Source organism: Urocampus carinirostris, chromosome 7, assembly GCF_059441175.1.
Source record: "Urocampus carinirostris isolate Australia breed hairy pipefish chromosome 7, RoL_Ucar_1.0, whole genome shotgun sequence".
NCBI classification, from domain to species: Eukaryota; Metazoa; Chordata; class Actinopteri; order Syngnathiformes; family Syngnathidae; genus Urocampus; species Urocampus carinirostris.
The window spans coordinates 29,359,803-29,387,718 of NC_142355.1; the positions used below are offsets into that span (position 1 = coordinate 29,359,803).

Sequence of the window (27,916 nt, forward strand, 5' to 3'; positions counted from 1 at the left end):
CAAATGGTAGACCCAAACGCATAACGTTTCACTCAAAAGTTTATTGGGATATCGAGGACACAAACACCAGCGATCCGGTGCTCGCTGACAGGGGGAGTAAGCAGCTCACGGGATCGGAGCGTGATAGGAATGCGGAAGTGGATTTGCCGGAGCGGGAGATCGGAGAGTGGTCAAATGAACAAAACGGGTCTTTAGCCGTGGTCTGTGGTCAAAAACTGATCAATAACCGGAGACAAACGGAAATCAAGAACAGACGAGTTGGATACGAATGAAGACGAGAGCCAGAGTCAAAGTGCTTGCCTTGCATATGCAGAGGTTCCCTTACGGACTGACAAGGAGTGACTGGAGTACTGGGTATAAATAGGAGGGGACAGGCATCTAGCAGCAGCTGGCTCCAAACGAGCGGGCACAGGTGAGTGCAATGAGTAATCATGACAAATAAAGATTCGAACTTTGAGTAACACTAATAAGGCTGCGTCCCATTCTTCTCACTTTCACTCGCTATTTGCCCTAGTCACTCGGTTTTGCGCGTTCAAGTGAAAATGGGATGTGTCCCAATACTCTCAAGACCGAGGGAAAAGTGCCCTCAACCTATGACATAACCACTTCAGATCGAGGGAGGTCGGTACTACCCAGAAGGCTTTGCGAATTCTCAATATCGACAAACATGGCTGGAAAGGAAACACACAAATGTAAGTAGTTTTCCACAACTACGCATGTATTTGCAATGAAATATATTGAGTTATCTTAGTTTGACGCAAATGCAATAGAAAATCGTATTTTTGCGTTAAAACATGAACATTGCAAAATCGCTACTTTACACAGTGAGCAAATCTACCGAGGGAGCCGCAAAAAACTCCAAACCGTTGAGTTGGATAACCACAGAAAATCACGGTTCAGCCTATCCCTGTTTTTATCTTAAACGAGTCGTGCTTTTGCATCTACATGGCCAGTCGCTAAAGCAGCATAGTCACAATAACGTTCTGGATAAATACGCTTGTTTACTGCACACAATTTCGGGTGTCGTGTTTCATTTACAATATGATTCTTTCATGTGAGATCAGAATGCATTAGTTTTCATCATGCATCATGAGTAATGTCTCCGAATTTCACGAGGAAATACAGTTGAAACAAATAACTATCACATAGTCCACAGGCTTCTCTGTAAACACATATTAAATAAACTAATAAACTTCTCAAAATGTTGTCCAAATGTGGAGACAATTCTAAAGCATGTGTGATGCTGGCCAATAGAAGGCTCTTACAGCCATAAGAATAACATGTCAGGTTTGTGGTTCTATTCACTATCAAATAATTATCCAGAAGACATCCTATAATTTCCTGTCTCACATCAACTTGTTCAGCATCCTATACACAGTTGTTTTTGTACAATACACCGGCATTAAGTAATTCTTGTTTTTTCCACCCAACCTAAAGACCACTGTAGAACGTCCCGTGGAAGAGCTGGTCACCATCACAGCTACCACACCATCCACACCACTGGGCACGTCGTCATCTTCCAATCCGGCGCCAAACCCCAAATCACCCAGAAAAAAAGGAAGCACGATACACTCCTTGACTTTTTGAAAGAGGAGTCTGCCAGAGTGAAGAAAAGGCACGAGGAAACTGAGGCCAAAGCTGAGCGGTTCCCGATCCTTTTTGCGAAGCTCGTGGACACATTTCCAGAACAGTGACATCTCTGCAATGTTTCCCTTTGTTTTATAACATGAAAATATTTTATTTTATTATGAACTCAATGAAGTTCCAGTTTGTGTTTTCCAGTTTTATGGAAGTATTGGTATATTTTTATTAAATTGTGTGACACATTATTTATTTACTCTTATGTATTTCGGCCAATGTGAGTTTGTTTTTCTGAAAGTAAACTATTATTTAACCTGGAGTTATTTGTAGTTGTTTTCTGTCCAAGAGTCACATAGTTCACACACAGTATCTCACATCATTTTGAAATAAACCACCAAGGTGTTACTCAAAATAAAGACGTTTATTGAATAGTAATGCAGAAAAGCACAGGATGCAAATGTGGGTCTGACTCTCAGAGCCTGAAACATGGCTTTTGGGCAATTTATTCCATATTAACTGCGGACAATTCTGTGTACGGTGGACCTGGGAACACTGAAGACTCGTGACACCACACGGTAGGACAGACCGTGGGCCAGCCAGTACACGTAGATCAGGACCTCCAGCCATGGCCCTGTTCCCTCTTCAGCAGCTCCTGCAGGGCCCACAGTACCTTCTTGCTCAACCTTAAGTCCTGAATGAGTTCTGATTCCACATCGAACCATGAGCACAGGATGGGAACACCCCTACTATATGTCATAAAATAGCATTAAGATACTAATAAGTAGGTTGTCATTTATGTCTACACAAACATAGGGTATTATGTGAACGTGCGTTGTACGTTAACCCTTACTGTATTTGACCGAACGGGTCATTTTTTCAAATGAGTGGACGTACCTTGTAAAGATGAATCAGTGCTACATGGCGCCGAAGCAGTCTTCAATATCGCGCATTTCTCCTCCGTTGATTGGAGACACGGAAAAGCTTCCAGGCAATCGGTAATAACACAACTGTAGCGGGCATTTAAACGTTGCACGGACTCTCCAACTGCCATACCACAGGTTGAGACTCAAGTTGTTTACATGTGACGTAGGCCAATATGTCACTGAGGTCTACAGCCAATTCGTATTACGGCCATCTACTGGACTGGGGTGGAACCTTGCAAGTCCCGTCCAATTTCTTAGGGGACAATCTTCACTTTGCACTCCACTCACCTAGGGGACTTCCCTATGGAGGGACCTCACTGGAGGGTTCTCAGGGCCAAGTGAGAGGAATGGGATTGGGCCATGGACTCTCACAGCAAAACTGGAAAAGAAAATCCAGGCTTGGGAGATGTAATGCTACAGGAAACATCTAGGACTTCCTGTATGCATATGGACACGATCTTTCTGCAAGGCACAGTCCAAGGGGTAGAAGAAGAGAAAAAAAAACAAAAAAAAAACTGGGCCGACAACATCAAGGAATGAACTGGTGCCAAATTTGCTATGACCCAAAAACAGGCCAGGAGCCATCGACAGTGGAGGAAACGGTCCAGAGTTGCGTCCTCATCTGTGCCCCGACGGGCTATGCGGTAAAGGGATACGTGAACCGTGAAATATCGGAAACAATCATCAAAAATGTACTAATTTGAGATTGGTAATTTAAAAATACGTAGACTCTAGTGTAGAGTATTGTAACATTACGTAACAAACTAATGTATTGTGTAAAAGTACTGAGGAGTGTCATAAATCTTAGCATATTAACAGATACTCTACAGTCTACACAGTGTGGTATCTTATTATAACGTATTGTAAAGCATGATAAGAACTGTAGTCCTTTAAGAAAAATGAATATAAAGAATTTAATACTCTAGTGTTTTGTAACATTTGGTGTCATTTATTGTATTATATAGCGAACTGGTTGTTTTATTGTGAAAATCACATCACCTTAGTAGATAGATAGATAGATAGATAGATAGATAGATAGATAGATAGATAGATAGATACTTTATTCATCCCCGAAGGGAAATTCACTTTTCCAGCAGCATCCCTAAGCTGAGAACAATCGAAAATAACTGAGAACAATCGAAAATAACACGGGAGCTGCTGGAGTGGCTGCCATTCGTGACGGCGCCGGAGAAACGATTCAATTTGAATCATGTACAAACAAACAAACAATTGAATCATGTACAAGAAACGATTCAATCTGAATCATGTACAAACAAACAAACAATTGAATCATGTACAACAAACAAACAAAATATTTATGTTTCAATAAGTGGAGTGTTAATAAAATGGGGGGAAAATAATTTCTGATACTGATATGACCAGTATACTTTGACTGTCAAAATGCATGTGTCACAATTGCCCATTGCCCTCACCTGTGCCCGCTCGTTTGGCACCAGCTGCTGCTCGTTGCCTGATTGGCTCCCCTCCTATTTAAACTCAATGCTATCATTCACTAATGGTCAGTCTGTCAACGAACCTCTGCACTTGCAAGGCATGCAGTTTGACTCTGTCCGATATCCTGGTCGTGTATCCAGTATCGATCCCGTCTGTCCCGTCCTGTCCGGTATCTTGCTCATGTATCCAGTATCAATCTCGTCTGTCCCGCCCTGTCTGGTATCTTGCTTGTGCATTCATTATCCAGTATCGCTCCTGTCCGTCCCATCCCATCTGGTATCTTGCTCGTGCATCCTGTATCGATCCCGTCAGTCCCGTCCTGTCTGGTGTCCTGCTCGTGTATCCAGTATCGATCCCGTCTGTCCCTTCCTGTTCGGTATCTTGCTCGTGCATCCTGCATCAGGTATCGATTCCGTTTGTCCCGTCCTGTCCGGTATCTTGCACATGCATCCTGTATCTGGTATCGATCCAGTCTGCCCTGTCCGGTTTGGATCTCGTCTGCCCCTGGCTTCCTGTTTTCCCGCGCCTGACTTCTCCGTCTCACTTCTTCTGCCCAGCGATCGCCGAATCGCTGGCGTTTGTGTTCCCGCAGAGGACTGCCCCATTTCCGTCAAATAAAGCTTGGTGTGAAAACGTTATGTGTTTGGGTCCACCGTCTGTTCGTGTTCTAACAGCATGATTGACAAAAAGTAAATGACACTACAGAAATGTAGCAAATATTGCAAATGTCAACCACACCTATGGCATTTGGTGAAAGTCTGGTGTCAATTATTTAATTACTCTATATAGCACCCTGGTTGTTTTATTTTGAAAATTGAATCTAATTGCGAGTCAAAATGTGTGGTCGACGAAAAATAAACAAAAATGTGGGGAATGTTGCAAACGACGACCACAGTAATATATTTTTGCAAAGGTTTGGTGTTTTCGTTATAAAGATTTCCTGGTTGTTTCATATATGAAAATCCGATCAACCTTAATTACAGAACATTGCAACATGCTGTATCATAAGGTCCAGTGTACTATTTTAATTATTGGAACATATTGTAATGTATAAATATTTAACATACCGCAAACATTGCTTTTCTTTTTTTCCCCAAAACACTCTTTTAAAACATTTAGCTTGAACGTGAAATTATTTGTCAGAGAAAGAATCATAAACAGACATTCCGGGGGAGAAACTGTACTGATAAGGCAAATCTGTAAACGCTGGCTCGGAGATTAGAGAGAAAAAACACGAGGGAGTATGTTTGGATCTTTTAAGGGCCCTGTGCATCACAATCAAATATGTTAAAAGGAATTGAGCATATATATATATATATATATATATATATATATATATATATATATATATATATATATACGGCAGACACGTCCCCGCCTTACGATGTTTCCTTTTTAGAGTGTGTAATAAGATGTTTTAGATAAAATGCAGAGAGGGCACATAAATCGCTACCCTCGCTAAATTGCAGATGCTATAACCAATCGACGATCAGGCATGTTAAAGTTTTAAAATCAGACTCATTTTTAATGCCCCGTTGTCGTCTCCTCCTCCCTCTGCATCCGCCTTCTTCTCCACTCAACCAGCTCAAGTCACGTCACACCAAAAGTAAATCAAATTTCATTTTTCCCTTGCATGTTAAGTCTGTTACTATTGGATAAGTGCAAAGGAAATTTCATGGGATGCCAGTTCCTTACTTAGACTCACTGTTGTTGGTTGTTTTGACTATTGCATTGTCGTCACTATTAGCCAATCATATTGGTGTTCTTGGATTTTCACGCCCTTTAGGGCTGATCTGCTTTTTGTAACTTTGAAGATTTAATAAAAAAAAGAGGGGGCTCAGAAGAGGGCTTTATAAAGTGATGGATTTTTTGTTTTCTGAGAGCTCTTCTTCCAGTGTTTTGCTAAAACGTCCTACCTTGTGGAGACATCCTACCAATGCCGAGTGCACAAGCGCAAAAGGCTGATTGCGATTTTCTACGGAGAGTACTTACAATTTTAGTTATGATTTAGTCCTATTTGACTCTTTCACTGCTTCAAAATACTGTTGTCTGACCTAACTTTTAAGCCTGGCTTGTTTTTCTGAGGTAGATTTTTAGCATGGTGAAACTGTGTATTATTTGTTATTGCAGCATTCGTTGCAGCCTGGTCATCCTGGAAGGGGGATTACCTAATGTGCAGTCTCTTCTCAAGGTTTCTTCATTTTCCTCATGCAGAGGTTTTTGAGTTTTTCCTTGCCCTCATGTAGGTTTTAGATCAGGGGATGGTGTCATAATAGTTTGTGCAGCCCTTTGAGACTCCTTGTGATTCAGGGCGTCACAAATAACCATGACTTGACTAAGATAATCACTCACTGTAGGTATGCAAGCCAACTCTTGTATGTCATGAGTAAACATTGTTTGCAATAATTTTGAGTTTCAGTGTTTTTAGTTTTACTTGTAAAGAAATTAAACAATAATGGCTGTCAGATTAGCCCACAGTAGGAAGTTTCGGCAGAACACCGGTCCTCCTTGCAAGTTCAGAATCCATTGATATCTTGTCACCTTATTTTGAGTGTCAACTTGAGTTTAAACTTAATACATGTATTTATCTGTCAAGAACTGGAACAGGAGGAGGACCCAGATGCATAATGTTTCCCACACAAGCTTTATTTTATGGGAATGGGGCAGTCATGCACATTAACACAAACGCCAGTGATTCGGCGATCGCTGGGCGGAAGAAGAAAGACAGAAGTCTGGCGTGGAACAACAGGAAGCCAGAGACCAACGAGATCGATACGAGACGATATTGGTCAGATGGTGTCGATACCGGACAGAACAGGACTTACAGGATTGATAACAGATATAGGAGGCAGATATCAAACAGGACGAGATAGACTGGAACGATACCAGACAATGGAGACCGGAGACCGATATCAAAACAGGACGAAATAGACGGGATCGATACCGGACAGGATACAAAAACAGGAAACCGGACAAAGTCAAAACACACGTCTTGCGGGTGCAGAGGTTTGTTGACGGACTGACAAAGGGCGAGTGAAAAAACTGAGCTTAAATAGGAGGAAAGCCCATCAGTCAACGAGCCGCAGCTGGCGCCAAACGGGCTGGGCGAATTGAGGGCCATGGGCAACCGTGACATTTATCTATAATGTTACTTATTTACATACATGTTATGTATATTACACAGAAGTTGTACTTACTATATACTATTCTGTTATTTTAAGATTTCTATCTGTTGTACAATAGCTGCTATAAGGCAATTTAACTTTGCTATCTCCAACTCAGACGGATTCATTTTGTATCCTGGGGTTTTCTGCATATATGTATATATTTTTAATCTCTTGCGCCTCAACTGTCCTTTATTCCATCCAGTAAACATTACGTTTCTTTAGGACCTGGAATGTTTTGCTAGCACATCAAAAGAATGAGTGATGAAGATGAAAAAGAAGAGCTTCATATGATGTTTATGAGGAGGTTGTCTCTCCTCCTCCTCGTGTCATTCGGGGTCACCCACGCTCATTTCCTCCCTAAGAAGCCGCGTTACGATGCAGGATAAGTGCGGGATGTTTAGCTTGGATGTTGAATCGGTCTGTTGGCTAGATTGAAAATCGTAATCGGGGACTTTTGAAAGTGCAGCGCCGGGGAGCTTAAATAAAAATGCACAAATAGAACGGCAAAAGTGACCAAATTTGGGGATAACTTCAAGGCGTTTTTTTTTTTTGTTCACAACTGATACTAGGAAAATGTTTAGCAGTTGACTAAGCCTATTTTAACCCTGCTTATGATACAGCCTGGTAATAACATATTAGAAACGTAGTGACAACATACAAGGAGTAATAACTCGATAAGGTATGATTCTCATGATTACCGATGTGAATCACCTATGCCCGCTCTTTTGGCGCCAACCGCTGCGGGCTCTGATTGGCTCCCTGTCAGTATTTGAACCCAGCCTTGCCGTTCCCTTTTTGTCAGTCCGTCTGCGAACCTCAGTGTATACTAGGCAAGCCTTTTTCGACCCTGACTCCCACCTGTCCCGTTTTTGCTCCCGTTTGTCTCTGGCTACGACCTGTTTTGATCCTGACCACATCTGCTCTCCCGTCCCGGCTTACGATCTCTTTTTGTCCACGACTACGTCTACTCAACCGTTCTGACTTACGACTCCTTTCTGACCCCGACCACGCCTTGCTCTCCCAGTCCCGGCTACCGACCAGTTTTTCCATCTCTGACACCGCCATCGCTCGCTACGGAAGATCCACTTCCGTGTTCGGATCACAGTCCGAGTACGAGAGCGACTTGCTTCCCGCGTCCAGCGAACACCGGATTGTGGGCGTGGCCCTTTCTCTTTCCTTCGATAAAATTTGTGATACGCTACGCAATTGGGACCTGTTTCCATTCTGGTCCTGACAATGATATGCATATCAAACTGGTAACCCTTTGTGCTAATCAGTAACAAAAAAGCTTCAAAAAGGTTAGTGCTGTCGGTTTTAGTGCCCAAGAGAGTAGTAATTTTGTCTAGACTAGCTTCAAATTTGGAAGATAATTGAAGAGACAAATTTTGAATATTTATATGATTTATTTGGCCCTTGTCTAGAAATCACTCGTAACATTGCAGATTAAACAGCTAAGCAGAATAAACACAAAACTTGCCAGACAGATGACTCGATGCAAGCGTTATGTAAACAGATTGCTTTTTAAAGTTTTTTTTGCATAAGTTTTTTTATTCTACTCCAAAAGAATAAAACAAAATGAGTTTTGTGGAAAAATATATCTTACTGTGAATATGTATTATTATTATTATTATTTTTAAAATTATTTTTTCATTTTTTACTTTTCAATTATTTTCTCAAACAGATAACATTTTTCTCAAGGATAAACAACTTGTAAGGTTACAGCATTAGAAAAATGAAAACATTTACTTTGTGTAACTGTCAAAGTTGATGATTTTTCTTTTCCTCGTTCCAATTTAAAAAAAAACAACACTATTTCTGTACAACCAAACATTTTTCGGCATCCTATTTTTCCCCAGATTATTCAGATAGAACCAGAACCGGATCAGGACCCAAACGCGTGACGTTCTCACACAAGCCTTTTATTTTACGGGAACTGGGGAGTCATGCACGTTAGACAGCGGTCTGGCATGGAAATACAGGAAGCCAGAGGCCGAGGAGATTAATTCCAATTGCCCGAGCAGATATCGGACAGATGGGGTCGATACCAGACAGAACGGGACAGACAGGAATCATAATGAAACAGGATATAGAAATAAACAGGACAAACTAGACGGGAACGAAAACTGGAGAGAATAATAAACAGGACAAAAATAGAAGGGAAAAAAACTGGAAAACGATATTTAACAGGACAAAAATAAACGGGAACAATACCGGATAAGAAATACCAGCAGGAAACCAGGGCCGAGTCAGAACCCACGTCTTACGGGGCAGAGGTTGTTGACGGGCTGACCAAGGAAAAATGAGAGCACTGAGCTCAAAGACAGAAAGCTAATCTGTCAAAGAGCCGCAGCTGGTGCCACACGGGTGGGGCCAATTGGGCGCCATGGCAACCGTGACAGATGTCTTTGAAGTTCTGTGCTTCTCTTTTGAGTCCTTTTAGCAACAGAAAATGAACATGTTAATCACAAGAGGCCACCAGAAGACCACTCAGTATGTTTCTCAAAGGCAGAACAGTTACGGTATGCAGTATTGTTTAATTGTCACTACTCATTTCAAATTGTATCCTACCAAAGTTCAGGCAGACGGATTATGAGAGCATTTATGATATCCGGACGATTTGGTGGAGGTTTTTTTTTTTATATAAATTTGACCGAGATTTTCTCAAGAGTAGTGAGAGGTACCAATATCAGGTGTTGTTATCCGTGCTGTTACCAACAATTTCTCAAGAATTATTTCTCACAACAGTAGCCAATACTATCATGCCTGGTTGCTGTTTAACAACCTGAAATTAGAGGCAAGACAAATAAGCCATGAATAAAATGTGGTAAATATATTGTTATACAGCACGGCGGCGCAGTGGTTAGCGCGTGTGGGTTCAAATTCAGCTACCGGACTTCCTGTGCGGAGTTTGTATGTTCTCCCTGTGCTTGTGTGGGTTTCCTCCGGGCACTCCGGTTTCCTCCCACATTCCAAAGACATGCATTTCAGGTGAATTGGCCGGTCCAAATTGTCCCTAGGTGTGAATGAGTGAGCGAGTTGTCTGTCCTTGTGTGCCCTGCCATTGGAGAACGGAGCTTGGGTCGGGGATCGATACAGAAAACAGAATCAGGATACGATAGCCGGGACAGGAGAACGGAGCTTGGATCGGGGATAGATACAGGAAACAGAATCAGGATACGGGCAGCCGGGACAGGAGAACGGAGCTTGGATCGGGGATCGATACAGGAAATGGGTCGGGATCAAAACGGGAGCCAGAGTCAAAAGTGCTTGCCTTGAGGTTCGCAGACGGACTGACCAGGTGTGATTGAGAAAGACGTGTTTAAATAGGACGGGAACCAATCAGGAAACCAGCAGCAGCTGGGACTAAACGAGTGAGCGCAGGTGAGAGCAATGGGCAAATCATGAGACAATTAAAATGTTATTATTGAAAATCTATAGCTCTGATTATAATTCTAACCATGAAAATAAACTTGTTAGACAGTAACTGTAATATTATATAGGCCACATTTTTTAAATCAATAATCTTTTCACCTTATTAAAAATAATTTTGGGAAAAAATGTTTATGTTTCTTTTTTTTTCTTCCAGATTAACTTTAGCTTTTTAAAAGATATACCCATAGAAATATATTCCATTTTGTCTAATACAAATACACCTTTTCCCCACCTAAATTGTTCCTATTTCAGTGTGGCCCTCGTTTCTAAATCTGGGCTTGATTATTTCGCCCTGCAAAAGAGTATAAGTGATTTCTAAACACTGCTGAGTAAAGCGAACATCATTCGGTAAACAAATCCGACGTATTCATTTCATCATTCGACCTGGGCACGCAGTAGCCGTCGGAGCGTTCAATAAATTCAACACGAAACATCCAAAAAAGGCTAACAAGTTTGCTTGATTGTCTAATTGTAAGATTCTCGAATGAATTTTGAGCTGCTTTGACTACCGTAAACATCCAAGATCATGAGCTCGTGTTTCATAAACAATGCTCATCTACTTGGTTATAATCGTTTTAGTTGGGAGAAAATTGGAAGGTTGCATGCAACGAAGCACCAATAAACGAGAACTTGGAAAGGAGAGCAAAGTGGCGTGAAAGCGGGTCCGCCTAGAAGAAAAATGTGGTTTTGGTCTCAGGAACAAGAGTTCTGTTGCTCCACATGAAATGTAAGGACATGTTAGGGGATTTATAGATCGCGTGTGCCACTTTTTGGGAATTCTCACGCGATGTGTGTCTGGGTAACGGTGTTCCTCCTGCCGAGTTTGGTCCGTGAAAAAATAGTCAGCATTTTTTCCTGGTGGTGTCACCAAATGAGAATTCCATAAATTGTTTATGATTTCCATAAAAATGACTTTCCTTGGAAGTGACTTTTATGATGTCTGGAGCGAGCAGAAGTCTTAACCTGAAAAAATGGTCCTTTGATGGGTACTCAATAGGAAGCCTGAACTATATGAAATTCCAAGTCCTGGAGGTAGGTAGTTTTTCAATTTTGAAGCACTGGTATTGGCCAAAACATGTCTGCGGACTGGCTCCACTTCCTGAAAGTGAAAAACAACCCGGAACAGAAGCTTCTGGTGTCCCTCTACAGAGAGACAGAGGAACAAGAGGACCTAGCAGAGAGTCAGCAACACAGCCCAGCAAATCATCTTCCCAGTCTGGAGCACATCACAGTAGAGCCGACATCATTAAGAACTTCTCACACCTTGGCCACCACCCTTTAGACCAACTGCCTTCTGGCAGATGCTACAGGTCCCATAAGACAAAGTCTAAGTGCCCAAGAGATATTTTGTCCACCTAGATAAACACACAAAACACTGGAAAAAAATATCTATTCTGCCTATGCATAGAAAAAAATTCTGTATTCATATTTCATTTCTGTTACGACCAGAACAGAATCAGGACCCAAATGCGTGACGTTTCTCACACAAGCCTTTTATTTTACGGGAAATGGGGAGTCATGCACGTTAGGTAGCAGTCTGGCATGAATTGATAGTCAAGTCAAGTCCAGTCATCTTTATTTGTATAGCCCTAAATCACGTAGGAAGCCAGAGACCGACGAGATCGATACCAATTGCCCGAGTAGATATCGGACAGATGGGGTCGATACCGGACAGGACGGGACAGACAGGATTGATATCGAAACAGGATATCGAAATTAAACACGACAAACTAGATGGAAACGAAAACTGGAGAGAATAATAAACAGGACAAATATAGACAGGAACGATATCGGACAGGAAATGCAGGCAGGAAACCGGACAGAGTCAAAACCCACGTCTTGCGGGGCAGAGGTTCGTTGACGGACTGACAAAGGGTGAGTGAGAGCACTGATCTTAAATAGAAGGAAAGCCAAACTGTCAATGAGCCGTAGCTGGCGCCACATGGCCAGGGCCTTGGCAACCGTGACAATTACTCGCCACTTATTTTAGAAATATGTTGCTGCTTTTGACATTGCCCTGTTTTTCATTGCATTTTTGTTCTGATGCGCTTACAACTCAGGTCAGTCTCCCAAAAATATATACAGTACATGTGTATATACCGGTATATCTTGATTATATATAGGAAAATCAGAATTCATATGTTATTATCTATTCTTATTTTTACACAATGTTGCTGTTATATGTCATTGCACTATTTTATGATGCACTTACAATTTTGACCAATCTATAAACATTACCTTGTAAATAGTACCTATATGTCTCATTGGTTTTAGTTTTTTTCTTTTTTATATATGTCTTTATTACATGATTATCCCGAAATGCCACAACAGAAGTTGTTGTAAACAATGTACTCTATGTAGTCAAAAATGACAATAAAGATTATCCTATTCTATTCTATTCTATTCTATTCTATTCTATTCTATTCTATTCTCATCTCATCTCATCATCCGTACCGCTTATCCTCATTAGGGTCGCGGGGGGGGGCTGGAGCCCATCCCAGCCATCTCCGGGCAGTGGGCAGGGGACACCCTGAACTGGTTGCCAGCCAATCGCAGGGCACACAGGGACAGACAACTCATTCGCTCATTCACACCTAGGGACAATTTGGAAACCCACGCAAGCACGGGGAGAACATACAAACTCCGCACAGGATGTCTGGAGCTGGATTTGAACCCACGACAGGTTCCCATGACACTAACTGTGCCGCACAAGCGCTAACCTTCTATTCTCATCTCATCTCATTAGCCGTACCGCTTATCCTCATTAGGGTCGCGGGGGGGCTGGAGCCCATCCCAGCCATCTCCAGGCAGTGGGCAGGGTCTATTCTATTCTATTCTATTCTATTCTATTCTATTCTATTCTATTCTATTCTCTTTTGTTTTGGTTCATTCTAGTCTATTCCCTTTTGTTTTGGTTCAATCTAGTCAATTGTATTTTATTCTATTCTATTCTATAAAATGAAACACGTATTTTCCATACGATCACCCTTTTTCCAAAAATATTTGTTCAGTTTATTTTTTAGTATATTTTTTCCTTTAAACTTAGTTGAAACAATAAGCATAATTACTAAAAACACTATTTGCTATAGATACTATCACTTTTATTTACCTTTTTTATTAGCTGAAAACATACTGGTACAATAAGTATATCAAAAATGAGCAAAATTATTTAAAAGAGAAAATCTACTCATATTATTACTTTTTACTAAAATCTTTTGTACCTGTTCTATTTAACATTACAAATACGTAGAATTGCTTTCATGTGAAAAAATGAATGGATCCAAAAATCATTTTGGTATGATTGGTTTTTATTTTCAACCTCGTAAATAAAAGATAAATAGATAAAATAAATAAATTAATTAACCAATTTTGGAGATACGTGTTTTCCACACATAGAGATGATATTTAAAAATGTAATGAAACTGGTAAAATGATTGTGTAACACTGCTCATTTTAGGGTTTTTTGGGTCATATTTTTGTTCCTTTGGCCCATTCACTGCCAATGACGGCCACAGAGATTTTTGGCATTGACCCATTCACTAACATGATGGATGTGGACGTCAATGGCTGTCAGAACCCAAACAGATGGTGGAACCAGACGCGTAACGTTTTCAGACAAGTTTTATTTTGCGGGAAACGGGCAGTCATGCGCGGGAACACAAACGCCAGCGATTCTGGGCAGAAGAGATGGAAACCGGACAGGACAGACGGGATCAATACAATATACATGTGATCGATACTGGACAGAAACGGGACGGACGGGATCGATACCGGATGCTGGTTATACGAGCAGGATAACGGACAGGACAAGACAGATGGGATCTATAACGGATACTGGATACTGGAGCAAGATACCGGACAGGACGGGATCGATACCAGATACTGGAGCAAGATACCAGACTGGACGGGACAGACAAGATCGATACCGGATCCTGAATACACGAGCAAGATACCGGACAGGGCAGGACAGACAGAATTGATACCGGATACTGGAGCAAGGTACCAGATACTGGAGACTAGAGCAAGATACCGGACAGGACAAGACAGAAGGGGTCGATACCGGATACTGGAAACTGGAGCAGGATACCGGACAGGACGAGACAGGCGGGATCGATACCGGAGACTGGAACAAGATACCGGACAGGACGAGACAGGCGGGATCGATACCGGATACTGGAGCAAGATACTGGACAGGACAAGACAGACGGCATTGATACCGGATACTGGAGACTGAAGCAAGATACAGGACGACACAGGCGCGATCGATACCGGATACTGGAGCAAGATACTGGACAGGACGGGAAAGGCGGGATCGATACCGGATACACGAGCAGGATACCGGACAGGGTCAAAATACAAGTCTGGCCAGGGCAGAGGTTCGTTGAAGGACTGACAAGGAGTGAATGAGAGCACTGAGTTTGAATAGGAGGGAAGCCAATCAGGCAACGAGCAGCAGCTGGTGCCGAACTGGCGGGCCAAAGTGAGGGCAATGGGCAACCGTGACAATGGCATTGAATAAGTTAAAAGTAATCTGAAGCATACAACAATATGAAATTAGCAAAATTGTGGAAATATTATTTATCTTCCATACTATCACCTTTTTCCTTCAATTGTTGCGTCAAAGAAACCGACCCATTTCATGTTTTAGTAAAAATTGTATCTTATGTGTATTTCACATCATTTCCGTTCACATTTAAAATAGCACATGCATAAAAATATCCACCTGGAATCTGTTGTTTGGACTTCACCATTACATTTGCTGCCTCTTGTTCCAAGAAACAGGAATGCTAACAGCTCTACAAGACGTCTCCTCGCTGGTTTCCTGACAGGAGAAAGAGAAATATCAGTGCAGGAAAGGAAATAAGGAAACCAGATGCCCCGGGACAAAAGAGGACAGAGAGAGGGAATGACAGAAACGCAGAAGAGGGGAGGGGAGCGCTTGTTTTCCCTCCCCTTGCCTCTTTTCTTTTTTAAGACGAGCTTTGGTCATAAGAAATCAATACACCGCAAGAGAACAGACGGGCGAGGATGAACGACATCAAGTTGGCTCTGCTTGGAAGTCCAGGAACTGGAAAATCAGGTAAACTTCTGTCTTGAGGAGGTTAATGAATTGTATTTTCTGTCAAGTTGTCAATAATAGGCCACACTTAAATGACATCAAATCAAAATTAAATCCAAATTGATTTTAAATGCATTTTTCAGGGAAAGAGTTGACACTCAAAGTTCTATATAAAAACATTCAGTATAGTTGAAATGATAACAATCATGTTGCTTATGTAATATAGTTACATCATGATTTGTTTTTGACAGCACTGATGTGTTTCTTAATTCAATTAGACTTAAGGAGTGCTGAACTTCAAATATTCAGGGCAAAGAATATAGAAATAAATAAATCACAAGTACATTAACATTTTAACTATCTAAGAAATACAAAACAATACCAATAATAATTATAATAACTTATATATAAAGCAATATTCGCAAAAAAATCCTTTTGCATTAAAAAGATATTTTTGCATATAAAAAATAAGAAAGAAAATAATATTAATAGGTTAAATTTTTCATTCAAACTAATAATTTTTATGACAAAATACCTTTTACATAAAAAATGATTTGATGACTTCAGCTTTCATATACATATTTTATTATGATTCAATATTGACAAATCCATCCATTTGGGGGGGGGGGGATGTTGGAAACAATGTATTTTAAAAGATTTTGGGTCATATTAAACTAAATTGTGTTCATATCTACAGACAGAAAATTGAGTTTCTTTCTAGTGATTGATTTATCTAAAACATTATTAATTACGAATAATTATATATATATACAAACATATATATTCATTCTAGTAGTTGATAAAAACATTTCTAATTAAATGTAATAAATATATAAATATGCTTAAAAAAACGCTCTAATCCATCCATTATCTGCCCTGCTTATCATTAGTAGGGTCGCACGGGGGGTTGGAGCCCATCCCCAGCTATCTTCGGGCAGTGGGCAGGGGACAGGCAATACACTTGCTCATTCACACCTAAGGACAATTTGGACCGGCCAATTAACCTGACATACATGTTATTTGGAATGTGGGAGGAAACCAGAGTGCCCGGAACATGAGAACTCCACACAGGAAGATTCGATCTCATGACCTCAGAACTGTGCCGCACATGCTCTCACCACTGCGCCGCCTGGCTCTAAACATTTTGAATTTTATTTTTCATCTTTAGTTTTCTTATTTAGAGCTCACAATAAAATGCATTCTTAATGATTGCAGTTATTTGTTTGTGTTTGTATTATTTAGTCTTTTTCATTCTGTATATTCATTCATCAATATTATATATTTTCTGTTTTCACAATTTATTTTCACCATTAAAAATGCCAGAATATTAATTTTATATTTTTTAAATTTTGTTTGTTTGTTGTATAATCATTGGATGTTGACCACTTTTCGGTTCTAGAAGAAATTAAATCTTTTTTATATGGATGCAAATTTAACAATAGTTTTGGTAGGTGAGGCAGCTCTCAGTATGCTGCAGTGCACATCGGCTAAAACAAAGGGATTAATAAAGGAACGCCTCATTAAGTGGTGCAGGTGTATCTAATGTTGTGTCCACAGAGGATCTTGAACAGCACTCAACACTTGAGTTGCTGATTGAAAGTGATGTGGTACAAAGCCGCAAACTTGGCCCACAAGCAAACAAAAAGCTCGGCAGGCCCTCCAGCCGCCTCTTTTATGTGGTCCTTGGCTTTCACTCCGACGCTTGCAGGGACTGTAGAAACCATCTTTGTGCAATTATATTGAAATCCTGCTCCACACTTGAAACCTCCATGATACTGGTTACGTTTACATGCAGGCATGATTCTGATTGGAACGGGACCATCGCCAGCGGTTGATTTATCCAGTACATTTCCTTTTTATTTTCGGCCTCTATGGACAAAATGCTACAGGTGTATATATATATATATATATATATATATATATATATATATATATATATATGCCATGTTATTCCTCGTTTGTTACAGTTAATATTGACTACGATATGCAAATGTCTGCGAAGTAATCCCCCCCCCAATTTTTAAATTGGGCACTCACTCCATTCCCACTTGCAGTAATAGTTATCCGGGGATAATGTATCGTGGCCGCTTACAAACTGATATAAAATTTAAAAAGCGCTTCCAACCAAATTTCCTTCTCCTGGTTCCAGCTCACAGCAATACGAGATTGGGGATCGCGGACGCGCAAGTGCAGTTTATTTTAAACGAAATTAAAAAAGTAACGGCAAAAAAAGAAGCTGCCAGGCTTGACAAAAGTGCAATCTGCCGGTCCCCTTTTGCAGCAATATGTGATCAGGGATAAAGGATTGTGGCTACACAAATGCAGTTTACTTTTTGGTGGACAGAAGGGCAAAAAAGAGCTGCCAAGCCCAACTAGAATGCTGGCACCTGCTCATAGCAATATGCCATTGGAAATAATGGATCCTGGAATATTTTAGCGAGGGATTACAGTTTTGGATGTCACAGTTGTATCCATATGTACAAAGTGTAAGTCTATGCTCTTTGCTAGCTACGTACAAGCATGTCTTGAAAACACACGAGAAGCAGAACTAGAGTTCACTTTTGGATGCGGGTGAAACAATCACGGTATCTCATAGAATTTGATGAAGACATGAATGAACTCATCCTTTATCTAAAGTATAAAAGTCTACTTGCACAAAGATGTCGCATTCGCCCTTGTAATCGGAACACTTGCCAACACTAAGTTTACATGATTATTTGTTTGTCTCTATGCATGTTAACGATTTCTTCAGTTTGCTTCCAAAATCCGACATTTGATCCCAGTCCGACTATTGCTTGCGTGTAAACGTAGGAACTGATATTCCTCAATGTGTCTTTCTGTCCAGCTGTCCTTGTACGCTTCCTGACCAGGCGTTTCATCGGAGAATATGCGTCAGACACCAGTGAGTGGACAAACGTTTGACAACTTGATACAAATTTATAACTTCTTGTAAACATTGGAATTCCTGCAAAACAAACATGAAAATGAAAATTTTCTTTTAAGGCTATCTTGGCTTGCTGTTTTCATCATGTTTGATCTTGCGCAGACAAACTTATTATGGAGGGGTAACCAACCTTTTTGAAGCTGAGAGTCCTTTTTTGTTACTGATTAGTGCAAAGGGCTAATTACTATGTTAGTCACTATGTTAGTTGTCATTATTAGTACTACATTTTTCTCCTTTGAATTAGTATCACAATAAACTATCACTGGTGAGCTATTTTCACAACTTGTGCAAGGGCTACACAGGAGTTTTCAAGTGGATACCTTTCGCCCATGTTGGTGACCCCTGCATTCACGTTACGTAATTCTGGAGAACCTTGGCACATTGGCATCCAGGAATGAGACGAGGAGTATGAAAACAAGAGCCACCCTGCAGAAGAGTTTGCTCTCTCTTGTGGTTTGAAATGTCAAAAAGAATTTCTTGATACTTCAGTTTGTTGCCATCCAACAAAAATGGGTCTAAAAAAAACCCACACAGCCATCATCTATGACTTTGATTGCTTCTTTGTGGATCTTGGATCCATCCCGTTTCCATCAGCGATTAGGATGAAGTTCAAAGTATCATTCATGACTCAGAGAAAAATCAATATTTTGCCAATTTTCCAGAGTACATCTTTTGTTGGGACTATGAACTTTGGCAAGTTCGGGATTTATTTTACTTTCTTGTTTCGTGGCTGTTTAGGAACACTAGCTGGTTCATGAACAGTTGTCTTCTCGGGCTTGTCATGGATGTCAACAGTATTTTCAAATTGTTTTCTCATCTCTCAATATGTTGATGTCTGTCACAGCATCAGCACTTTTTGTTCTTATCCTGTTGACACCAGGGCTGTGGTCTGTGGTTGAGTCTTTGGCAACTGTTATATTTAGTTTTTGGTGAGCTAGGATTTCGACACGACTGGGGATTTTGCCAATTCTAGCATTTAACACAGGTTGAAATCTGGGAATGGTTCCATCATTTCTCAACACGACTTTTGTCCTTAAAAGAAAACACACGGGAGTATGGCATTCAACCAAGCTGAGAACAATAAAACATTCTATGTAGAGTGAAGCCTTGTATCTTATATCTCATAGGTAAGAAACAATGTTTACTGGATGGAATACAAGCCAGTCAATGGGCAAGATAAGAATAAATATATACTGTAGACCCCCCAGGATAGAACATTAATATGTTTTGAGGGGGGAATACAAAGTGAAATTGCATCATTGTGTCAGGAACCAGGAACGGAGACTGGAACCCAATTGCGTTAGTTTCTTAGTTTTATTTGAAAAGAGACATAAGCTGGCACCCACGATCCAGTGATCATAAGTTGTGGGGAGCAGGTCGCCCGTGACGCGGAAGTGGCACTTCTCTGGCGAGCAATAGCGGTGTCGAAGAGGGAAAAGCAGGTCGGGTTACCGGGGCGCAGGAGCAGAGACGTGATCAAACGGAAACAGGTCGAAGCCGGGAAACGTACAGGAGTCAAAAACAGGGAGTCAGGTTCGGAATGAAGAGAAAGGCCATGTGGGAGGTAGTTCAGCCTATAGGATATTGTCAAATTCGTGATGCTGTGACACAAACTGTTGACCAGCTTTTTATTTGATGTTGACCAATGGCAGACAGACATCTTAGAGACCTATGTTACTCAATATATGCACAGACACTGCAAACCTGAAGATTATGGGATTTTGTGCACGCAAAACAAGTTCTTGCTGATGTTGTATATTAGGGAAAATTCCATCAGGGGTTCAATCCACAGAACCTCTATTTCTGATAGATGGTCACTTTTCTAATCAATAAATAGTTGAAGTTATTTATTAGATGTTATTGCGTAAGTAACAAAATGCTGATGACAATGTCATGCGGTGTCTGTTAGTGATGTGTGTAGGTGTCACCTAACTCTAGCATTTGCTGGGTAAAAATGCTAGCTCAGTTTTAGAGTGCCTGCTTCGTACAGTATGTATGAAATCATGGGTTAAATCTCCACTATCGCCACTTCTTATTGTCCTTCATGACATGATTACTAATTAGCATCACCTGTGCCCGCTCATTTGGCGCCAGCCGCTGCAGGCTACCTGATTGGTTCCCTGTCCCTTTTTAAGCCCAGTCCTGTCACTCTCTGGTTGTCAGTCCGTCAGCAAACCTCTGTTGTTACAAGGCAAGCATTTTGACCCTGACTCCCGCCTGTCCCGATTTTGTCCTCGTGTTTCCAACCGTCCGTTCCTGATCTCCCCATTTGTCTCCGGCTCTGACACGATCCGATTGCATGAGCGGCTTGCTTCCAGCGTCCAGCGAGCACCGGATCGTGGGCGCTGCCCTTCCTCTTTCTATCAATAAACTTGGTTAACGCTACACATTTGGGTCCTGATTCCGTCCTGGTCGTGACACTTCACAATAGCCATTTACAGGGTATAACAATATATGAGATTACTTTTGGAAGTCCTAGCAACAGAAATTTGTTGATATTTTGAGGTACCAGAAGAATCTAGATTTTTACGAATAATTTTTCTTTTAGGGACTGATCAGTCAATCAGAATGCAGTACACACTAGATGATGAAAATCTGTGAAGCAACGACAGTGGACGGTGACCAGCGTTATAGCAAAGAATCACTGTAGTTTTAAGTTCCAGAGATTAAAAGAACCATTCGCTGTATAGATTAGATTAATTTTAATCAACGTTTTCTTTACTGCAGATTCTCTGTATCGAAAAAGGATGTCCATTGATGGAAGGCAGCTGAATCTGGAAATGTTTGATCCTTGCTCACAGGTACCACTTATTCAATGTTTACCTCAGAGCATCTTCTATTCTGTGCTAGCTTAACCTCATTATTTTCCCTGACTTCATTGAGTCACCTCAAAGGCATAACGCATCTGTTTTTGCTTTCATAATTGCGGTGCATGGTTGTGTCTGTTATGCCGTCTATTAGCATTGTGTTACTATCAATTCAACACGCTTTCTTAGCTTAACAACTTTGTTTTTCTTAATTTTCTGGTGTCTCTTCAAAGTTACAGTACTGCTCACCCTTCTTTCTGGAATGGATTTAGTGACAGTAACACATTCATTTTGCATTGAAAAATAAAACGAAATTCAATATTCCATCATTTGATTTTTAGGAGTAAGGAGCCAAACCTCAACTAGTAGATAATTCCTAACATTGAGTAAAACAGAACCGCTAAATAGACAAGATCAAGGTAGTTTTCCATGAGAGAATTTTATACAAGTTTCCAGGCTAAATGGAAATCACTTTTTACAGACCTGAAATTGAACTTTGGCAGCCGTGACTTGATCAGGAATGAAATCCGACACGATCCACACGAGTATCTGAAGGCTATACATCTGCTGTCTCTTTGAAGACAAGAAACTCCTAACTCCTAAACATACAAAAAAGTTTAAATTAAATGGCCTCAAGCTCTGTAAACATTCTTCCATTCTATGGAGCTCAAAGACACCATGAAGACATTTTGTTGGTTTAGGTACAGGACCTTTTTGAATCTGACTTTGAAGGTTGGGTTTCACAAACAGTAGGAGAAAATACTTCAGAACGGGCATTTTTGAGAATGGAAAAAACATGGCAAAGGTTTATCAAATGAGTTCAAGCAGATCGTTAAAAAATGATCAGTACAGGGATGCACACAACATGATAGAGCCACCCAGCCTTAGTGTACTTAAATGGTTCATGTGAAATCATCCACTTAACTAATAACTAGATGCAAAAAAATGGTTGTCTCCAGAACACAAACTCTGTAAGTGGCAGTGCTGCTGCTTTAGTAAGTATTTCAAGGGTTCATGTTTTGTGTTGTCTGTTGTCAGCACTCCAAGACCAAATGCATACTGGATGAGCCGGTGGCGTGGGCAGACGGCTTTGTGGTGGTCTACAACATCAGCGACCGCTCTTCTTTCGTCGATGCAAAAAATATTTTGCGACAGATCCGTGAGGCCCGTCACCGGGACCAATGTAAAGGGTCAGAACCAACCCCCCAATCTTCAAATTAAGTTTAAATCTTTAAATACCATACCATGGATGGAATCTTTTAATCAGTGTTTGCCAACATTTTGGAACCTGAGAGATACTTTTTTGTTACTGGTGAGCGTTAAGGGCTCCCTTTAAAAAAATTGCAATTAATGTTATTAATTTGTTGTCATTATGTTTTTATTATGTTATTACCAAGTTGGAATTATGAGAAGTAGGGTTAAAATATGCTTATTCAACCACTAAAACATATGTCTTGTATAAGGGCACCTAGTGATTTACACATAAACATGATTGGATAATTATTTAAAAAAAAATGAAAAGAACTGATCATGTCAAAAATATCTCATAACAGTTAGAAATCCATCCATCTTTTCTAGGGTTGCAGGAGCCCATCCCAGCTATCTCCGGGCAGAAGGCAGGGGACCTTCTGAAGTGTTAACCAGCCACTTGCAAGGCACACAAAGACAGACAACTCCCTCATACATGGGGATAATTTGGACTCTCCGTTTACCTGAAAATGCATGTTTTTGGAAAGTGGAAGGTAACCAGAGGGGCCAGAGTGAAGCCAGGCAGGCACAGGGAGAACACACAAACTCAGCATGGGGAGGCTGGTAACTAGAATTGAACCAAGGACCTCTGCAACGTGGGGCTGTGCTGAGCCGTACTGCCGGTTAGAAATCAAAATTCTTCCAAAAATAACAATAACCCATCATTGGTGAGCTATTTTCAGAACTGATCCGCAAGATACTCAGATGTCCTTACAGAGCTACCTCGTACCTGCTGTAAATTATGGCATACATCTAGCTTTTTCAGACCTATTCTTTGGACATGTTGAGATAAGCAAAAAAAAATTGTTTTTAATCTTCATGAAAAAGTAGTTTCCTCCTGCAAAAATCCCAAAAGTGAAGACATGAAAATAATAATACCGCGTGCCTAAAAGATATAAATAACATTAACAAAGGGCTTGTCTACTTCCTTTGAAGCTGCGCATAGCACACTGATCCTCATGCCAGGATAGCTAGTTGGAATGCTCCCATTACAGCTGCCCACTGATTCCTGATGGATTGATTTTCTTCAAGAACAGCAATGGACAAATGCAGTGCTCAGAGGCCAGAGTTTTTCTTATTTTTGTGTTCCTGTTTTCTAAAACAAAGATCATGAATTTACTAGGCAAGGGTGGTGCACCAGGGAGTCAACTAAGAACACTGCTTTAGTCCAAAGACTGGTTCTGAAACTGGCTCATTAATGATGAAACCTTTTAACTTTCTAGGATATTTTTAACTGGCATGATATTTTAGTGGTTAACTGAGCCTATTTTAACCCAACTTCTAATTACTACAAACTATTGATATCATCAAAAAACATGGTGTCAACTAAGTATTGACATAATAAGTAATTATTTTCAACATGCAAGTTAAATGGGTAGCCTGTCGCTTTAATCAGTCACAAAAAGTAGCTTTTAGCCTAAAAAATGTTAAAAAATGCTTTGCATGTATGAGGTCCTGGGTTCAATCGGTCCTGGGTTCAATCCCTAGCATCTCCATTATAGTAATGTCTACTGTTTGATCACAATTTACTGAATTTTGTAGCAAGGACCCAAATGTGGTGCACCAGGGAGTCAACTAAGAACACAGCTTTAGTCCAATGACTAGCTCTGAAACTGGCTTATTAATGATGAAACCTTTTAACTTTCTAGGATATTTTTAACTGGTATGATATTTTAGTGGTCAATTGAGCCTATTTTAACCCCACTTCTAATTACTACAAACTAGTAATATCATCAAAAATCATGGATGAAAACCAGGGTTGGGTAGGGTTACTTTAACTTGATTACTTTCAATTACTTTTGGATTACTCCAATACCAAATATGCTAATAAAAGACAAAAGAAACTAAATATGAATAAAATTATAACTTACAACACGTGGTAAGCTTTCTCTCCTGGCTTTGATCTCTTTGATCTCCGACAAAACTAACATAAAATGCGACAGAAACAAAATGAAAATAAATCCAAACAGCTTGCCAACATCATTTTTTGCCGTTCCATGTATTCCGTTACTCCTCAAGCCTGCACAAAGTTTAGTAATTTTATTCATATTAAGTTTATTTTGTCTTTTATTAGCATATTTGGTATTGGAGTAATCCAAAAGTAATTGCAAGTAATCCAGTTAAAGTAACCCTACCCAACCCTGATGACAACTAAGTATTGACATAATAAGTAGTTATTTTCAACATGCAGGTTAAATGGGTAGCCTGTCGCTTTAATCAGTAACAAAAAAGTAACTTAGCCTAAAAAAAGCTAGAAAATCCTTCTCTAAAGTCAGTGCGGGGATGTAGCTCAGTGATAGAGCGTATGCTCCGCATATATGTCCTTGGTTTAATCCCCAGCATCTGCATCATTATGATGTCTATTGTTTTATCATAATTGAGTACATTCTATAGCAAGGACCCCAATGTGGTGCCCGTGGGCACCAGGAAGTCACCTAAGAACATCGCTTTAGTCCGAATACTAGTTTTTAAACTAGCTTATTAGTGATGAATCATATTAACTTTCTAGGATATTTTTACTGGCATGATATTTTAGTGGTTAACTGAGCCTATTTTAACCCAACTTCTAATTACTACAAACTGGTAATAACATCAAAAAACATGGAGACCAGCTAAATGGGTAGCCCATCGCTTTAATCAGTGACAAAAAAGTAACTTTTAGCTTAAAAAAAACTTGGAAAACCCTTTTCCGAAGTCAGTGTGGGGATGTAGTTTAGGTCCAGTCCCATGGCTTGATTTGATTTCCATATGCCATGCAAATCTTGGATCATTTTACGCCAACTTTCAGGTCAGGTTCGGACCGACACTTTTCAGGAAGTTGACAGAAAGTTGCCAGGTGGATCTAGCTTAGTGGTAGAGTACATGCCTCACATGTCTGAGGTCCTGGATTAAGTCCCTGTCATCCCCACCTTCATCATTGTTCTGAATCTCTATTTTTTTCCCAGGGAGCCTCTTGTTTGTCTGCTTGGGAACAAGCAAGACCTGTGTCATGCACGGCAAGTCCGCGAAGAGGAAGGCCGCTGCCTGGCTCAAGAACTCCGCTGCCAATTCCAGGAAGTGTCAGCGGCCGAGAGCTACCAGGACATCGCCAGCCTCTTCACCCAGCTCATCAGGCACATAATGGAGCATTTGAAATATCGTGCTGACCGCCGTCGATACAGTGGCTCCAAATCCATGGCCAAGCTCATCAACAACGTGTTCGGAAAGAGGAGGAAGTCCGTGTGACCGACAAATCACCGAAGCTTGTGGAGACGTTTTTAATTGAAATGGGAGATTTTATCTGCAACTGTGCATTTACCTGGATATATCTTACTTTTTTGTATTCATCCATTTTTATATTTTGTTGTTTTTAGGCAGGAGGTTGATGTAAATGTGAATAAAACAATGCTTATGAGATACTAGCTGCTTTATTTTGGCAAATAACCAGGTGGAAGGTAACTATGCTCATACTAAATTGAAATTTACATACCAGTCTGGAAGCTTGGAAGCTGGCCTTGTACAAATAACCTGTGATGACTTGTGATACCTTACATTGCATCTCCATTAGGTCTGCAACAAGCAATTATTATAATAGTGACCATAATACGTTTGGGATTGGTATTCAAACATCAAATTGTACAATTGAAAATTGAATAATTTTTTCCACAGTAAAAATAATATTAATAGCAGTATTTATTTTTATACGTTCTTATGCCTTACAAAAAAAACTAAACAATGGCAATTACTTAAATATTGACATTATAAAAATGAATCTTAATAAAGATACAAGTATAAGACAATTCTAAACCGTTAACTTTACCTTAAAGCATCGGTTCGATCTCAGACATTCAAATTTGAATAAACTGTCGATTATCCTGTCCATTAATCGATATATTGGTTAAACTAAAAATTATTTCATTTCAATCCTCCATTTGTAAAACATATCAACAATTCACATTTACATTAATAATTCTTATCCCGGAATAAAGAAATTCACTAGTGTCATGGTAAATCCACATAATAATTATTCTAATAACAGTCAATCATTTTTAGTTTGAAAATATAACCCCTTCGTGTGTGTGTGATATATATGGAATTTACCAGGGCAGCACGGCAGCGCAGTGGTTACCAAAGTGATGCCCAGAAGCACAAGGTAGCCCCTAAGAGCACCAGTGATAGGTCAATGCGATTATCTAGGATATTGAAGTAATCTGTGTCTTTCAATAGATTATCAATTCATCCTGAATTATTTTTAGAGTTTGCAGATAATCGATATATGTTAATCGCTCAGTCTTTTTATACAAGGCAGATGTTTCAGTTGACTGAGCCTATTTTAACACTACCTCTGATAATTGCAACTTTTTAATAATATAATAGTAACATTACATGATACCATTTAATTTTAGAAATGCATGTCAAAATGCTAGCTCTAATCAGAAACAAAAATGCATCTCCCAGATTCAAAAAGGTTGGTAACCATTATCTCACTCACCCCAAGACCTTAGTCGAACACACTCAAAGACAAGTTTTGTTTCCCTGTTGCTTTAGTAAAGGTCAACAGTATTCACAACCATATTGTAGCTCATCTTCTGTTTAGTGTGTGAGTGTGTGTGTGAGTGGGTAAGTGTGAAGCGCATTGTAAAGCGCTCTGGGAAGTCTTCATTGACATGAAAAGGTCTGTATAAATGCAGTCCATTTACCATTCTATTTATTTTAGGTCTAAACTAAAATGCTACACTTTGAAGCAACTTTAGGCAACCAAAATGGCCGCTAGATGACAGCAAAGACATTTTTTAGACCGTCTGAAAAATAAAACGACGGCTATAAAACAAGTTTGTATCAAAAATGTTTTATTTTCTTACCATACGTTGGTGAAGCTAATACAAGAGATTTTAAGCGTTTCCAACACCACTTTAATAAGCCTTTACCTTCAAAAAGACCCCAGTTGTGCATTGATTGTCCGCATAGTTAAGTTATTATGGCGGATTTTTGTCGAAGATTGCTGCTGAATATAGAAGCTGCCGCAAAGACTTGTCGTTAAGTGAACGTTAAAACTCACTCATTTTTTGGATATGAGTAGTAAACAATAACGGCTATTTTTACCATCGAAAATTATTATAACTGTTTTTTTAATTAATGATAAATCAACAAATAAATTCAATAATTACACTATAGAATCGTGATACTAATTTGAAAAAAATAAAACAAACATACCACTACTCTCCCAAACACTCTACTACGACTCCTACTACTAATAATAATAATACTTCAATTATTCGTATTCAAACATTTGAAAAATATAAAAAGAACATGAGTGGCAA

General features: G+C 39.9%; 1 protein-coding gene and 1 long non-coding RNA gene across 3 annotated transcripts; one reads left to right on the forward strand and one right to left on the reverse strand.

The window, feature by feature from the left end:
• The first annotated feature begins 627 nt into the window (after positions 1-627).
• rerglb (RERG/RAS-like b) lies at positions 628-26,010 on the forward strand. Of its 2 annotated transcripts, none has more exons than XM_088340492.1 (6): positions 628-692; positions 15,335-15,638; positions 18,463-18,519; positions 21,289-21,362; positions 22,407-22,558; positions 25,562-26,010. In XM_088340492.1, the coding sequence occupies exons 2-6, from the start codon at positions 15,587-15,589 to the stop codon at positions 25,839-25,841; spliced, it is 615 nt and encodes a 204-aa protein (XP_088196618.1). In that variant the 5' UTR covers positions 628-692; positions 15,335-15,586; the 3' UTR covers positions 25,842-26,010. The 2 variants fall into 2 exon arrangements, with proteins under 2 accessions (XP_088196618.1, XP_088196617.1); XM_088340491.1 differs by lacking the exon at positions 25,562-26,010 and adding an exon at positions 22,947-24,634.
• On the reverse strand, positions 21,852-27,611 carry LOC148362904 (uncharacterized). Its single transcript, XR_015850916.1, has 3 exons — positions 27,524-27,611; positions 26,086-26,165; positions 21,852-21,967 (listed from the first exon to the last, which is right to left on the reverse strand). It is a non-coding gene; the product is annotated as an uncharacterized LOC148362904 (long non-coding RNA).
• Between the last annotated feature and the right edge of the window lie 305 nt (positions 27,612-27,916).

Coding starts and splice junctions, on each gene's coding strand:
- rerglb (XM_088340492.1), top strand. CDS start 15,587: ATGAACGACATCAAGTTGGCTCTGCTTGGAAGTCCAGGAACTGGAAAA. Junction 15,639..18,462: donor TCCAGGAACTGGAAAATCAG/GTAAACTTCTGT, acceptor CTTTCTGTCCAG/CTGTCCTTGTACGCTTCCTG. Junction 21,363..22,406: donor TGTTTGATCCTTGCTCACAG/GTACCACTTATT, acceptor GTCTGTTGTCAG/CACTCCAAGACCAAATGCAT.